At 34.8% G+C, this 15,321-nt stretch overlaps 1 protein-coding gene across 3 annotated transcripts in view; it reads right to left on the bottom strand.

The window, feature by feature from the left end:
- Window positions 1–15,321, bottom strand: part of LOC149081624 (inactive dipeptidyl peptidase 10-like) — a 273,617-nt gene that overhangs the window by 39,319 nt on the left and 218,977 nt on the right. For all 3 annotated transcript variants that reach the window (XM_089237039.1, XM_089237042.1, XM_089237040.1), the window contains one exon: window positions 8,533–8,631. In XM_089237039.1, the coding sequence (XP_089093165.1) occupies window positions 8,533–8,631 (99 nt within the window). The remainder of the gene's footprint in view (window positions 1–8,532; window positions 8,632–15,321) is intronic.

The raw sequence follows: 15,321 nt of genomic DNA, 5'->3' as shown, positions 1-15,321 counted from the left end.
CTCATCAACCGTCCGTCGCAGAGATGCAGTTTCAATTTAAAAAATGATCAAAAGGCGTTCAAAAATTACCCTGTACCAGTTTTAGAGTGAAAATACAGTGGTTTTTTTTTTCTTTCCGCCGAGTAACCGAAATGAAAGATTTGGTACTCAATCCAAGTGGGAAACTCGGTTAGCATGATACTCTTATTCTCTGAAGACGACGCCCATAGCGTGTCGAAATGCATTGGGAATTTTATAATGCAAGGATTCCCTGGTAGTTGCCTTATTCGTTGGCGAATTTTTGAGTAAAATACAGTGTGTAACGAAACAAAATAAATCTAAATTTTTATACGGTCCCCCGTCCTCTAACTTTCAATTAGAAACGTGTTACCCCGTCTCTTTTGATGCAAACAGAGAAAAAAAAATCCAAGTTTCTAAGTGCGATATTCGCTGAAATCTTCTAATTCAAAATGAAACAAAAGTTAGCGAAGGACAGCATAAATGAGAGTAAATTCCCCTATCCTTGTATTACTTCCCCTATCAATGTGCCTAAGTCAGCTTTTTAATGATGTACATTCTTTTATTTCTGTTCTGTAAAGTGTCGTTTTGCCCCAGCTATGCACAAATAATTCTCCAGAATACATGTTATGCACAATTCGCAAATTTAAATGTTCGTACAGTGTGCTTTTGTATCATTTCATTTTACATATATTTTGTTTTCTGATCTTCTTATCCTTGTATGCAATATTTCGAACCATGTTTGCATATGAGCCATGTTGCTTGTTTAAATTAATAAAATTTCTGATTTTGAGGACTCTGTAATGACACCACGTGGTCTGTCACAGATATTATCCTCGTGTAATTTTTTTTTTTGCTGTCCAGCGCGTCCCCTATACATTAGAAATTCCTCAGGATTATTAACGTGGGAGCGCGTTTGGTTTAATAAAGCATAAATGAGGGAAAGGAGCGTTGTCCATTAGTGTTGCTGTTGTTTCATAATTTTTTTCCAAAATTTTGAATTCAAATATCTTAACGAATATTACAGTTAAAACATGGAATTATTTCTGTTGGCCTCAGAAGATACGGGGCAACAACTTTCTAATTGGAAGTTAGAGGACAAGGGGGAACGTTTAAAAATTTAGATTTTTTTATTTAATGACACATTGTATTCTTACTCTGAAATCTAGTACAGGTTTATTCTTCAGGGTAGAACCTTTTGTAAATTGTAATCGTACCTCTTGTACGGATGGTTGATGAGATAAAGGCCGCATTTGAACTTACAGGACATCCTGTATAAGTGTGAGAGGGATAAAAAAATGTACGGATTCAAAAACTGCTAGTAAATTTTGAAAAGACTCATATCTGCGTTGTTTTATTTATTTGAATAACTAGTGCATGAACAAATATTTTTAAGAATACAGCTTCTAAAGATGTATCAGATTATTTAATACCGAGGCAGAGTAATTCCCATACGCATGCTCCCACGAATAAGCAGATGCGTGACGAGAATATGCGACAGGAATGATGGTATGCAACCGACGAAGCTGATAATATCTCCTCCTCGATAAAGAACCGAAAAAGCGAAGGGACACCGCAAACCAAGGAAGGCGGATGAAAAGCTTTCTCTGTATACACATAATATCTGAGAAGAAGGATCAGGAGAAGGAGAATCTCTTGTTGATGGACGACTTGGTACTCATTCGGAGAGAAATGATATCCGAGGTAATATTTCACGCTGATAAAGACGCAGTAGGAAAGGTTTTGGGCAATTGCGCATCTCTCAGTCTCTCGCATCGTCTTCGGAGATAATGCTCAAGAATCACCTTAAGAAGCGAAGGGAAACCTTATAAGTCATGTCACTTTTATTCTCGAGGTTTCTCTTCTTTATTCTTCTTTTCTCTCGTCGTGATGGTAATTAATGGCGATCGATACGAGGAGGGAAATAAAACAATTCATAGCACTTATCTTAAAGTTTTTAACAACACTTGATCATGTCTTTTTTTAACAGGATATACAGTCAACGCTGCTTATTCAGTTAGTTCAGTCATTCTTAAGAAGGTGTCTTCGCGTTCTCCTAAACCATTGGTGCCATATTCTCTCCAACTTTTGAACAATCTTTTTCTTATCAATGATTGATTTGTAGGCTGCCAAAGCTATATTTAGTATGATAGACACTCTTAAAATAATGATTATGTGATGACTTTCTATTCAGTTTGTTTCTGTTTGGTTTTTCTTCTTTGGGCATGTTTGCTGGACGTCTCATGTGTACGAAGTTCGAAATTTTATCTCGGTATCACGCTGTTCATCAACTGAGTTAGCTCTGTGTACAAATCAGGGAATTGATGTACACCGATTCCTCATCGTAATTCTACGACGATTGGAATTGTTTTCGAACGCAACATCTAGTCGGCATGAATGTTGAGTCTCTTGCAATTTTGTTTCGAATTTCGGTGAAAAATGTCGGAAAAAAACTTGAACTTTGGAGGTCACAAAGGACACTTAAGATTTGCCTCTTTTTCTACTAGAATATCTAACATTCACGTCTTTCATTCGAATTTAAATCGCTGATTTTTGGTGAAAATAGAAATCAAATATTTGAAACTAACAACCAATTTCTTTTCATTTCTTATGAAAAACTCAATTAAAATGTTTCATTCCAAATCACCAAACTTCAATGAAAAATTTGTAGCTCATATTTGATCAAATGCTCAATTTTAATCGATTTTAAAGAAAAAGAGTCATTAATAAAATTTTATTAATAAATATTTAATTTTTTTCCCTAAATTTACGCATGTGTTCCTCTTTTACGTTAATTTCTTTGAAGTTGATTTGTAAGCGTTTATGTAGGCGTTTAAGATAATGTATGTTCGCATTTCGGTTCGCAATTGAGGTTCAAAGTTATTGAATTCTTTTCATAAAAATGTTGACTTTTCTAGAGAATTTGTTTGATATGATACGAATACTATGTAAATAATCATAAAAAAACCGCCAAATAATTCTATATATGTATTATAATTTTAAAAAAATAGTTTGCGGTGCTGTGAACTTTAGTTCGAACGAATGAATCCCATTTTGACAGGAATTTAAGGATTTTCAAGAATATGGTCTTTTGTCTAGAAACAGACAATGAAAAACCACCATTGAATGGAATTCCACATTCACGAATTCTCCGCGAAATTCTTTTCAGTAGTAGTAAGCGTATGCGTGGATATTATTTGAACAAATATCCCGGAATAACAGTAACAAAAGAAAGAAAAAAGATAACTTCATGAATAAATAAAATTAATGACGCCATGAAACAATGTAACCATTTTTGGAGGAAATCGTTGCTGCGGCACCGATAAATGGTCTTCCTCCATGTCGTTAAAAGGCATGAACTTGATCGATTGGGGGGGGGGGGAGATGGAAAAATCTTTTGAAAATCGCGGAAAACCCAATAACTCCGCGAAATAATAAATATTTAAAAAAAAAGAGGATTTCCATTTAGCTGATGAGAAAAACTTCGTTTCACATCAGCGCGAATCTTATTAAATAGAAAATGGGATTAATGGTTGTGCTGGTAGCCTAGACTTTTTTCCCCCCCTCATCAACTTATGTTTGCTTGTGGTTAAGCATTTTAGTGGTGGTAAATAATGAAAAAAGAAAAAAATATATATATGTTATCATGATGTCTATCACGGAATAACGTCACCAATGTGCTGTGAATATCGTCGGAAAGGAGAAACTGTTTCTGATCATCGACTGTTTGACGCGAATCGCGATTATTTTAGCGGTTGATGCTTTGTTCGGCGTATGATATGCCAACATGAATATGTAGATTTTTTCCACTTTCAGTTGAATCTACATGTTTTTTTAATTATTTTCCATAACCAAATAAGCATTATATGAGAAAAATAAACGGATACTTATTTTCTACCTAAAAATATTATAAGCTGTTGCTTGAAACATACTCGAAACTCTAAATCTGTGCACCTGCTGAAGGACCTACAAGTCCCTTAAGATCACAAAGTGTACGTGTTTTACGTTTGTATATTTGTATCTACGTATTTGTTTTTGTCTGTATATTCAGTATGTTAGTACTTTGCGCTTTTTGTTGTATTTAAAAAAAGTACACTGACTTGAAAGATTTTAAATTACCCTCTGGTCCCATATATATTCCAGTGTACATGCCAAATGTATGGTGAAAGAACCCATTATACCAATTTATTTTATAAACTATTTTGTCATTTTAGAAAGTAAATCTCTTCGTGTTGCATCAGTGAAAATAGTTATATAAGCACAATATTTTTTTTTTCCAGAAAGATTTGATTCCCAATCTATGTCATTTTTTGTGAACTGCTAAAGTTTTACGTGTTCAAAGATTTATAAAACCACACCAAATTGAGAAGGAATCAGAAATGAAATTCCAGGAAACAATCATCCAACTTTGCTGAGTATATAACTTATCTGTTTAAAGACAACAGTAAAAAATAAAGACAAACCATATATTTCGCTTTTAGTTAACCATTTTAGCTAATTACAAAATTCCTTCCAAATTGCTATGCTGATATATTGTTTTAATCAAAAATACGCCAGCCAAACCAATTTACATCCATTTTTGCAAAAACGTTTTCTTTTCTTCAATACGTTTTCATGGGAATGAACCATAGATAGCGCTAATGACTTGCGTGTATACCACGCATTATGTACATCGAAATCTAACCAGTAAATTGGGAGTGATAGTATCTGAAGCCACTTAGCTTCAACATCACTTCTCTGCACGTTACACTCTCTAGCCTTCAAACATCATTTCACGTATATTAAGACTCCACCCCCATTTCCTATCATACCTACTTCTTAAAAAGTGTTGTATCCTGATATGTGTAAGAATGATTCATTACCATCGTTTGCCCAAGATTCTGTGATGGCTATAAGATATTGGCCCTCCACAGCTATTACAGTTTCTAAAAAAAAATCTTTCTTATTACCCAAGCTCCTAACATTTATTACTACACATTTTAATTTTCCCTGTGATTTAAAGCCATCCAAGTCAGAGGTGGATAATTCTCCGTTATATATAATACTGTTGGGATTATCATTAATTATCCCACATTCCTGTCTACGTGGTTTGCGAGTGAAGAAAGTCTCACCTAAGCCTATCATAAACCTTCCAGACCCACTCCTATTTAAGCGAATCCCATCCGAACAAAACCACCTATCGGTGAATGCGGAGAGTTCCAAGAGCGTGACCCCAAGTGAGGAGCAAATGTCCTTCAGGCCTGATTCAAAGTAGTGGGTTCTACTCCTATACCCCTTACTACCCCTTGGCAGTACTGCAATCACTGCCACATCTGAACCCCCCCCCCCTTTCCGAGAGAATAATAGTATGTCCCGGTATTCTGAAAGAGAGTCACAAATATTCGTTTCTACCTGATTCGTTCCCACCCATATGGTTACCCATCCAGGTAGCTTCCGCCTACGAAAAACATCTCAGACGCTGTTAAACTTCCCCTCAGGAAGACAACAGCGCTCGAAACTCCAAAAATCCCTTCATCCCTGTTCCCTACTATAGGGTCATGTATATCCCCAGTTCCCCAGGACCCTAACCATAGAATTTTCAATAATTAAACCCTATCACTACAACGTCTGGGAATGGGTAGTTGAAGATGAGGTTTTATCTCATCCTCAACCACCCATTCCCCCTTCCAAACTGTCGTTGTTCATGAAGATTCCTCCTTTAACAACTCCGTTACACCCGGGCCTTACAAAACACTAAGGCCCCTTTCACACGAGCACTAAAGATGCTGGCGAAAGTTTGAAATTCGTGCATAAAAACTATTTTTTTCGCAATTTTTGTAATTATTTTTCTCCTTCACCCCTGATTCAGGGCCCATAGGCAGACAAGAGCCATTCTTTGGTGGTTTAATATAGAGTCCCACAGAATATGGGCATAAATGCCTCCAATTCGATCCTCACAAGTAAATATCTAGAGAAAATATCTTAAAATATTTTCAAAAGGTTTTGACAAAAAAAATCTAAGATCTATCTTTTTGAAAAATATGAAAGAAAAATTCCAAAAACATCCAATGATGTTCCAAACAAAAAAAAAAACAGGAGATATAAAAAAATTTTCAAGTAGAAAAAAGGAGAGGAGTGGAAACTTTCAAAATGTCTGTGCTTAGAAATATTCACCTCACAATTCTGTCTTAAGCTCGCATTCAACTATACAAAGTTTACAATAATTCTTTTACAAATGTAACCAATGAGCTGATTGGTTGCATTTGCTCGAATGCAACCAATTTACGGGATAGACGTATGTGGGTACATCATATTTGATGAAAGGGACCTTCATATGGTGTTTTTAAGGATATTTATGGCAAATAATTAAAAAAATTCCGTGCAAAATCATCTTTAAAAAGTAACCAAAGATGCGGAGGAATTTGACCCGCATCCGCGTCGTGTGAATAGCTCTGAATAACGTAATTTACAAAACTTGTATGTGCGGATGCGGAGTCCACACTTAGGTTTTGACACATGTGGACGACGTCCGGACACTTTGAAGTTGAGGGCGAATTTCGCCTCGTCTGTGAAAGTCTCCGTATATACCAATTGTCAAAACTTCTTTCGGACCCGCGTCCGCATCCGCATCCGCTCCGTGTCAAAGGGGCCTAACCCTCTCTCGTAATGCTTCGACCTCGAGTTCTAACCTTGCCCTCTCTAAACAACCCTTACACTTTAAAAAAAAGATTATCCATTACTATCTGTGTATATATTGTTTATAATTTGTGTTAATAGCATTTTTAATTGGGTTGCTGTATTTTTGAAATATATGACATCCATATTTTTATGGGCATGTTTTTATCAGCCAACTCGTTGGGCATTTTTCCTGTTGTGGCGTTGTATTTGTATTTGTATTTATCTCCTAAATTTAGATCAGGGAAACCTCCCTTATCAAGCCTTACGCAATACTAGGTCAAGGCGTTCTAACACTATTGCTAAAAACTAGATACTAAACAATTACAGAAACAACTTAAAAAGTAGGAGAATGAGGAACGTTAACGTTATTTTTACAAAAATTAAAAAAAAAAATTCATTTGTGTATTTTCTCATTTTTGACTTCCAAAGCTTGTTTTCGCAAAAATGTCGGGGAGAACTGATGGTAAATTTATGCCTATTCTTGGCTTACCATCATTAGAAACACTTTTGCTGGTTGGAGAATTGTGGGGGTTCCCCCTTGAGAACGACCTCCTCATTGTTCCATTTTAATTTATTTTGTATTTTTCGTCTCATTTTTCTTCTAATTTTATAATTTATAGTTATGTGTATATAGCTGCCTTTGGAGCTATACTCTGGCTTTTGAATTGTTTCTAACACATTTGGTTTTTAATTCGGTATTTCTTTTAGAATGCATGTTTATATACATATAATAAGAACATATACCTAAAAATAGGAACATATACCCAAGTTATATTTTGTATTAAAATACAAAATATAACTGTAGTTCTTAGTATTAGCCAACGAGATAACCTAACTAGCTATCTTATCACTAACACTACAAAAATTAGACCCTAAGCAAAACAACAAAAATTACAAAAAATACCAGCGGGGGGGGGGGGGAAGATCTACTCTGTTTGCTAATACTAACGCCCAAAATTCCTAAGCAATGTGTATCAAAGAAGTGGAGGGGAAACAACAAAATGGCAATAAATATTGATTCAAAACAATGAATCAATGTTCCCTCTTATAGGAACACGTGGGCAAAAATTTCAATATACACAAACAAACGACGAAAATAACCTAGAAAAAGTACAAAGAAAATTAAATAAAAGCGAGAGAAAAAACAAATATGAACCGATCGGAAAATATGTCAATAAAAATTAAAAAAGAAGGAATGCAAACACTAAACCCACAAATTAACCCTAACCCCAAAAATGAAATGCTACGTTTGTTAAAAAACTCAAAAATCAAATTAAAAAAAAAGAAATAGGTATAATAGAGAAAAAATATGACCATTTAACTTCTCTCGGACACATGTGCCAGTTCCAACCAGTACCAGATAAGCGTAACTTCTTTCCCCCGGAAGCACAGCAGCTAATCTCCGAACAATGGGACGAAGAGATCTAACTCGAAGAACAAAAAAGTGCGTAGGATCCGTACCGAAGCATAGATAAGAATAATGAAATAAGTCAGCGGCTAATAATGCTGGACTGTACAGTGTTGCAAAGAAAACTATTTCTGTTCTGCACAGAATATATTACTGTTCATGGTAATTGATTTTCAATTGAGTGCTAATAGCGTGGAGGATGTGGATCGAATAAGAATTCTGCATTTATTTTAAATAGGAAAGTTTTTCCTCTAAAAATACGAGAAACTTTCAAGAATGATTTAAACTTGTAGCACCAGACATCACTATATCCGAGAACGAAAAGTTCAATATACATTTGTCTTTTAAATATAGAACGACACTGATTGAGAAATAGTCTTAGATGTCTTGGAAAGTTCATGATTAGGTTTTGGAAGAACTATTGAATTATTTGAGATGGGAGTAAAAAGTGTTGAAAATGTACACAATACCTGAAATCCAGGTGCCGTTGAAGAGCCTTGGCGTGTAGAGACCATCGACGAAATCGTCCAGTTCCATCAGAGGATGTTTTATTCTAGGACCTTCGTCTTCTATAATAAAACGAAAAAAAATATTCTCGTATTTTTCCTCTATAAACCGTAATCACAGATCAATATCTCTGCAGAAAACACAAAAAGTGACAAAGTTCTTGAAGTTATCGATATAGAATAATATTCTTACTCGAGAGTACGATAAATTTGGTACACATAGGCATACTTGTGCCTGAAAGTTTTAAGGTTTTTAATTGTACATGTGCATGGGATCTCACGTAGTACATGTTTGCATGCTTTTCGTCATCCCTGTATAGTTTTTTCAACACGTGTAAAAAAATACTCCATCCTGGAGTTTTTGATGCATGTTTATATGGAATATTGAAGTTCATGCAGGAAACTATCTAAATTAAGTGTTTTATTATCGATCAGGGAAAAGTGGTGTGACAGATGTGTGCCGTGACCGAGCACTTGATTACTTTCTCAAAGTCAATATCTTCCCACTCTTGGCTGCATTCCATATATTGGAATATTGAAGTTTCTGCTTTACTTCCACGATACACATCAACAGTTTCCCCTTAACCGGGATCCAGTAACAACTTCTTTTGATGCCGCGTTCCACAGAAATTTTACAGGAAATTTTTTTATTTCACTTTTATTTTTCAGATACTGTGCCTATAATTACAGCCAAAAATCAAGTTTGCATTAATATATAATAACTGAAAGCATTGAATCTTATGAAACAAACTCCAATTTCACATAATTTCGTTAATAATTCAGTATTTATAGATATGAGCTTCTTTTATCATGAACAATATAACATGTGAGCAATAACACTCCAAGACAGGGATCTTCAACGCATGGTCCGCGTGTCAAATGCTGTCCTCAGAGTTTTCTGTCTGGGCCCATCAACTGTTTTCAGAAAAAAGCTACCTTACATAGAATGATGGTCAAATTATGAAGAAAATTCGTTAAAGAGTGCTGGACACAGAGATCTGTAATGTATAATTTAGAATGAGATGCTCTTTGCAGATTCAATAGTAATGCTGACAATTTGATACATGGACCGTCGATGGACCCGGAAATTTAGCAGTCACATGATTTCATATAGGCCTATGGTTCCCTACAGTGAAAAATTTATGTTTCAATACATTGCAGACCAAGAAAAATATCGTTGTAGATGAAATTTATCGTTATATCGCATATCGTTGTACGGAGGTTTTTCTACAATCCATCTGTATTTCGAAAGGAAAAATTCAACTTCCAAAAGGTATGCATAATTACAAAAAAGCTGAAAAACACTTTAATGAAAGAAGTAATTTTAAAATTATTGAAAAAAATAATAATTTATCATAATTGATGAAAATTTATAGTAACTGAAAAAATCAGAAAATTAATGAAAGAAATAATTTCAAAATAAATAAAAACTCAAATTTAAGAAATAAAAAAAATAATTTCGGTATTATTGGAAAAAAAAAATCATAATTGACGAAAATGTGTAATTAATGCAAAAAGAATTTTGGAATTACCAAGAGAAATATTTTCAGGGCCAATAAAAGAGCTAATTCATCAAAAAATAATAATTCATAATAGGTGAAAGAAATTATTTCACCTATTAGTTTTTAAAATTCATATTAAGGAAAGAAATAATTTCATAATTAAGAAAAATAATTTCAATATATATATATATATATTAAAAAATAAATAAATGAAAATTTACATAAATAAAAAAGTAATTTCATGACCAATAACAATAATTTCATAATCAATAAAAAATAATTTCATAATCAATAAAAAATAATTTCATAATTATGGAGAGAAATTTCAGAATTAGTAAAAAAAATTAATTCAAAATGTTTCATAAACAGTGAAACCAGTTTTTTTTAAATAAATGAGTTCAAATTTAATTAAAGAATTAATTTGAATGTAAATCAAGGTGTTTGAATAGTTGGTGAACCTCTGATTAACGATGGGGCGCAGCACAGTATGTGTTGTGGACCCACGGGGTTCCTGGGAAGTTTTAATTTGGCCCGCAATGTCTGAAAAGGTGAAAATTCCTTCTCCAAGATAACTGCAAGTAAATTTCAAACTCTCAGGTAAACGATAGCAATTACTCAAACGGGCACAATTGATGATGGTAATAATAACCGCAGTGAAATAATTATAATCATTAAACCTCCTCCACATGCCCGGTTCAGGAAGCAAATTAAATTCTACAAACACGTAAAAAATATTGCTTAATATCATTCATGGCATGCAATATATCAGCCCACATTGTATACATAGAACTTCTATTGAATTTTCAATAATTAGTTTCTTCCGGGGAAAGCGTTACGTTACAAACTGCAGTATCGCAAACGGAGCAGACCACGAAACATTAGCTTTCCGTGACTTGTTCAATTTATAATTCTCTAACACAAAACTGGATTCCAGTGTTGTGTTAGAGAATTATCCATGTATATGCAGGTATATATATTTATGGTCATCCCCTTTTCTGCCGTAGAGAAAACGAATTCCTTTAATTAGAATCTATTGAACGGGAAACCCTCTCCAAATACAATTGTATGAATAGAAATTCCATGGCGATTCTGTAGTCTATGGGGCGCATTAATTTTCGGATCGTGGACAGGTTCGTTACTCAGTTGGATAAGGATGATAACAAGGGTCAGTATGTTGATGACATTTGCATTTTTTGCATTTGTCCACACATTTTTTTCGAGTTTTAGGACAGTGTTTCCCAACGTTTTGAGATGTCATGGACCCCCGTTATAGCAAAGGTCAAAACACCACGGACCACCTTAGAGAAAGTCAATGCTCAACGGACCCACTGTAGTGAAGATTAATTTCGAGCGATCCCGCTCTCACGGCTGTGAACTCTACATCCTTCAGCTAAGCCAAATAAAGCTGGGATCTTTGGCATGCCCTCTGAATAGATTTTCATGGGCCCCTGCCTTTTCAGTCCCACGCTTGGGGGGAGGGGCATTCATCGATCAATCTTTCGCTGCTTTCCTGGACATACCAGGAAAGAAGCTGACAAAATTATGTCGATTATGAACTCTATTCCCCATGCTTAAGGTTTAAGTGATATGTGTTTACCTTTATCACCATTCTCGCGATTATCAATAATTGTCATTTGTTCACTGGCGATGTGCATGAATAGTTTACACACCTGCCCATGTACGTGTAATTCGTTTAAGCTGTAATAAATTGTTAGGTTTCTCCCTGGGACAATATGCTTACATCACCTAGTGTAACAGTGCCTGGGTGTCGCTATCCCCATCACTATTAGTGGCGTCAGAGTCGGGGTGCTGTGGATGATTGAGCACCACTGTAATTTGTGGCACTGGTCTGAGCACCCCCCAGAATGGATTCGCAAATTGGAGAGAAATTTCCTATATAAAAGTCAAGATGAGCACCTACGGGTTCGAAACACTTCCGACGGCCATGATCACTATCACATGAAAAATTCTCGCCTCAGAGAGCAGGTAAACGTATCACTATCACCATCAGTTAACTGTGGGTAGATCAGATTTTTTTTTTTATTTCGCAATATCCCCAATAACATCTGTTGATCGTGAAAAAAAGTTTGCGTTGGTATAAACTCGGTATACTTGTAGAAATGCATATATTTTGGCCTTTCAGATTCCATAAATTCCCTCTTAAATTAGAAATTTTTTATTCGAGAAATTACATCTGGCAATTTTTGATGAAAATTTAATGTTGAGAATAATTTTTTTTTTTAATGTGTTTAATGCTAAATTTGTTGTGTTGCTTTTAATACTATAAAAAAATTCTTTGACTTTCCGAGACAATGGCTTTCTAAAGAAAATTGTTTTGTCATTTTCTCTCTCTCTACGGCTTTTTGTTTTAGTTATTATGACATTTTTTTTCCGAGTTTTTAGGCATTTTTATTGCCATTTTTTAGGATTTTTTAGATCAAAACAACATTTGAGCCTTCACATAATATCATTCATGGCATGCAATGCATCAGCCCACATTGAAGAACCTCAAATTGAATTTTGAATAATTAGTTTCCTCAAGGGAAAAGCGTTACGTAACAAACTGTAATATCACTAACGGAGCAACCCACAAAACGTTAGCTTTCCGTGACTTATTCAATTCATAATCATCTAACACAGAACTAGATTCCAGTGTTTGCATATATATGTATATATTCATGGTCATCTTCCCTTTCTGTAGAGAAAACGAATGCCTTTAATTAGAATCTATTGAACGGAAAATCCTCGCCACACACAAAATACGATTCTATGAATAGAACTTCAACGACGATTCTGGTAGTCTCTGGAGCGCATTAATTTTGGTATCGTGGACTGGTTCGTTACTCAATTCGATAAGGAGGATAATAATCTATGTTATGCCTCTGAAAGTATAATGAAAGAAAAAGGAAATTGCTGCCGTTTAATCTACTGGTTTGGTTCATTTCCACATTGTACGAGTTCCACCGATATAATGTCTACCACTATTATTATTATTCAACCTCACGGAAACTTCCTATTTCCCGAGGAGAATGTCTTCATATTTCGTCGGATATGCTTCAACATAATCCGTAATTATTTTAAAGGATTACCCTGGTACCGGTGGCAACGCCCCGTATAATCTTCTCTTATTTCTTTTCTATTCTTTTATTATAGAAATATTTGAAGACATCGTTTTTTCCCCCTCCCGAATTCTCCGGAAAAGAGCCAATTTTAGGATCAAATAACGTCTTTCTTTTTTTTAATGTATATATCCATACATAGACGTCTGTGATTCATGATGAGAGGAAATGATAGAAAACTTCTTTTCTCTCTCTCCCTCTCTCCTTGAAGAAATTATTTCTTGGATATAAAAGAAATTGTCCGCACATAATAGTGTACATAATTCCTAACTATCAAGGATTTTTCTAAAGGAGAAATGACTTTGAAAAAAAAAATTGAAGGAGATTAAAAAAAAGTGAAGGAGATAATGAATTTGAGCATGAGTTAGCCTCAAGGGGTTATTGATTGTTTTCTTTCAGAACAAATATTGAGATTTTCTTTAAAATTATTCGTGTGAAAGGCATCGATATATCAGTCGGTGGAGATCGATTATGCTTATGTGTAAGGAAAGCTGCTAGAAAAATGCTTAAAGTCTGCAATAAAAACAAGCTACGCGCATATTTGTTTTATTCTATGAGATGGTTTTGATACTATGTATATTCGCAAGTTATGTAAAGTTTCCGTAAGTTTAGTTTCTTTTACAGGTGTGAATTATAATTATTCGATTCGTAAAAAAAAATCGTAAAAATTTTTTGTCAAAGGATGACGTCACTCTCCGCTATCCATGCGAAATGGTTTTTTAACAACTGGCTGATGCGACGATGAATTTAGGAAGAGAGAAATTCACATATCTTTACATCAGTCTGTTGTTCAAAAAAAACCTTCGCATGGATAGCGGAGGATGACGTAATCCTGTGATAAGTCGCCATCTGGTGGCAGCGTCAGTAATTGTGATCTTGGCCTGAGTTAGGTCCGACCGTCCATGTGCGGTCCACACGAGCTCCAAAGAAAGATTGATATTTTCGTTGTTTTTGTAGTGTAAGTGGTCTAGGGTGCTCACCCGGAAAGTGAGAGGTCGTATGGGAGAGGTCAACGGCTTTTGAATTTTCTCTCTTATCTAAATTCATCTTCGCATCAGCCAGTTAAAAAAAGCTCCGTGAAAAATTTCTGACTCAAAATCTAGAGGAATTGCAGAACTTCAAACAAATTGAAATACTGCCGGACCCCTGTAAATGGATATTGTTTGAAAGGATGAATAGATTTGAGTGGATATTTTTTTCAGTTCCCCATCCCGTTTCCATACGGGGTGTCCCATAAATTTGTAAATAGTTTAAAAATTCATAAATCTTGAAGGAATTGGTACATTGAAATGAGGTTTGCAAAGAAAGTTATTCTCACAAAGGGGTATTTTTTTTTGGTACAGGATAAATGGATAAACTTTTGTCGATAGAGGGCACTGCACGAAAGCAAATCGGGGGTGATTGGACTCGAGCCTCTTTTTATTCTTGCGTTTCACGAAACATTCGTAAAATTTCAGTGTGTCATTCGTGGCCGAAGTGATTTATTCACCAATGTCAACATTATCACAATGAAAAAGTTATGTAAACGCCAGTAACAGAAGAATTTACAAATGAGCTGTTAATCGTACACCCTGCGCTTTATACGACACTAACAAAATAAAACCTTTTCGAATAATGTTTCTCTTGCAAACCACATTCAACTATACCGATTCCTTCAATTTTTATGATTTTAAAAACTATTTACGAATTTACGGGGCAACCTGCATAATTAGATTGGCAAGGGAAGTGACATTGGGACAAGGTGGACGAAATACTCCCATGCAATATCAAAATATTATTAGAGGCGACGGAAGTTTTATATCCTCTCAGTCTATGTTAGAGTCTCTGACACACATATACAACAGAAAGTAAATAATTTAATTAAATCATGTAGAGAAAACGATCGTTTTGTGGCAAAAATGTGATGTGAAAAAAAAAATCTGATTATACTGTATATCAATCGAGTAAACAGATTGAATAAATGAATGTTTTCGTCTGAAATATTCGAGAAGGCAATGTTAATTACACTCTACTGAGTAGATACTGTGTATTTCTGTTGATTTTCTTGTCCACCCGTTTGCACAAACTGTATAGAAAGCATGGGTTCAGCAGAAACATACACGTAAAATGCAATATTTGTAGAACTTTCTTTT

The sequence above is a fragment of the Pholcus phalangioides genome, unplaced genomic scaffold (assembly GCF_987345545.1).
Source record: "Pholcus phalangioides strain wild (caught in Gottingen) unplaced genomic scaffold, Ppha-v1.0 ptg000009l_1, whole genome shotgun sequence".
In the NCBI taxonomy this organism is placed as follows: domain Eukaryota; kingdom Metazoa; phylum Arthropoda; class Arachnida; order Araneae; family Pholcidae; genus Pholcus; species Pholcus phalangioides.
The sequence above is the reverse complement of the archived record's forward strand: the minus strand, read 5'-3'. Positions and strand labels throughout refer to the sequence as shown.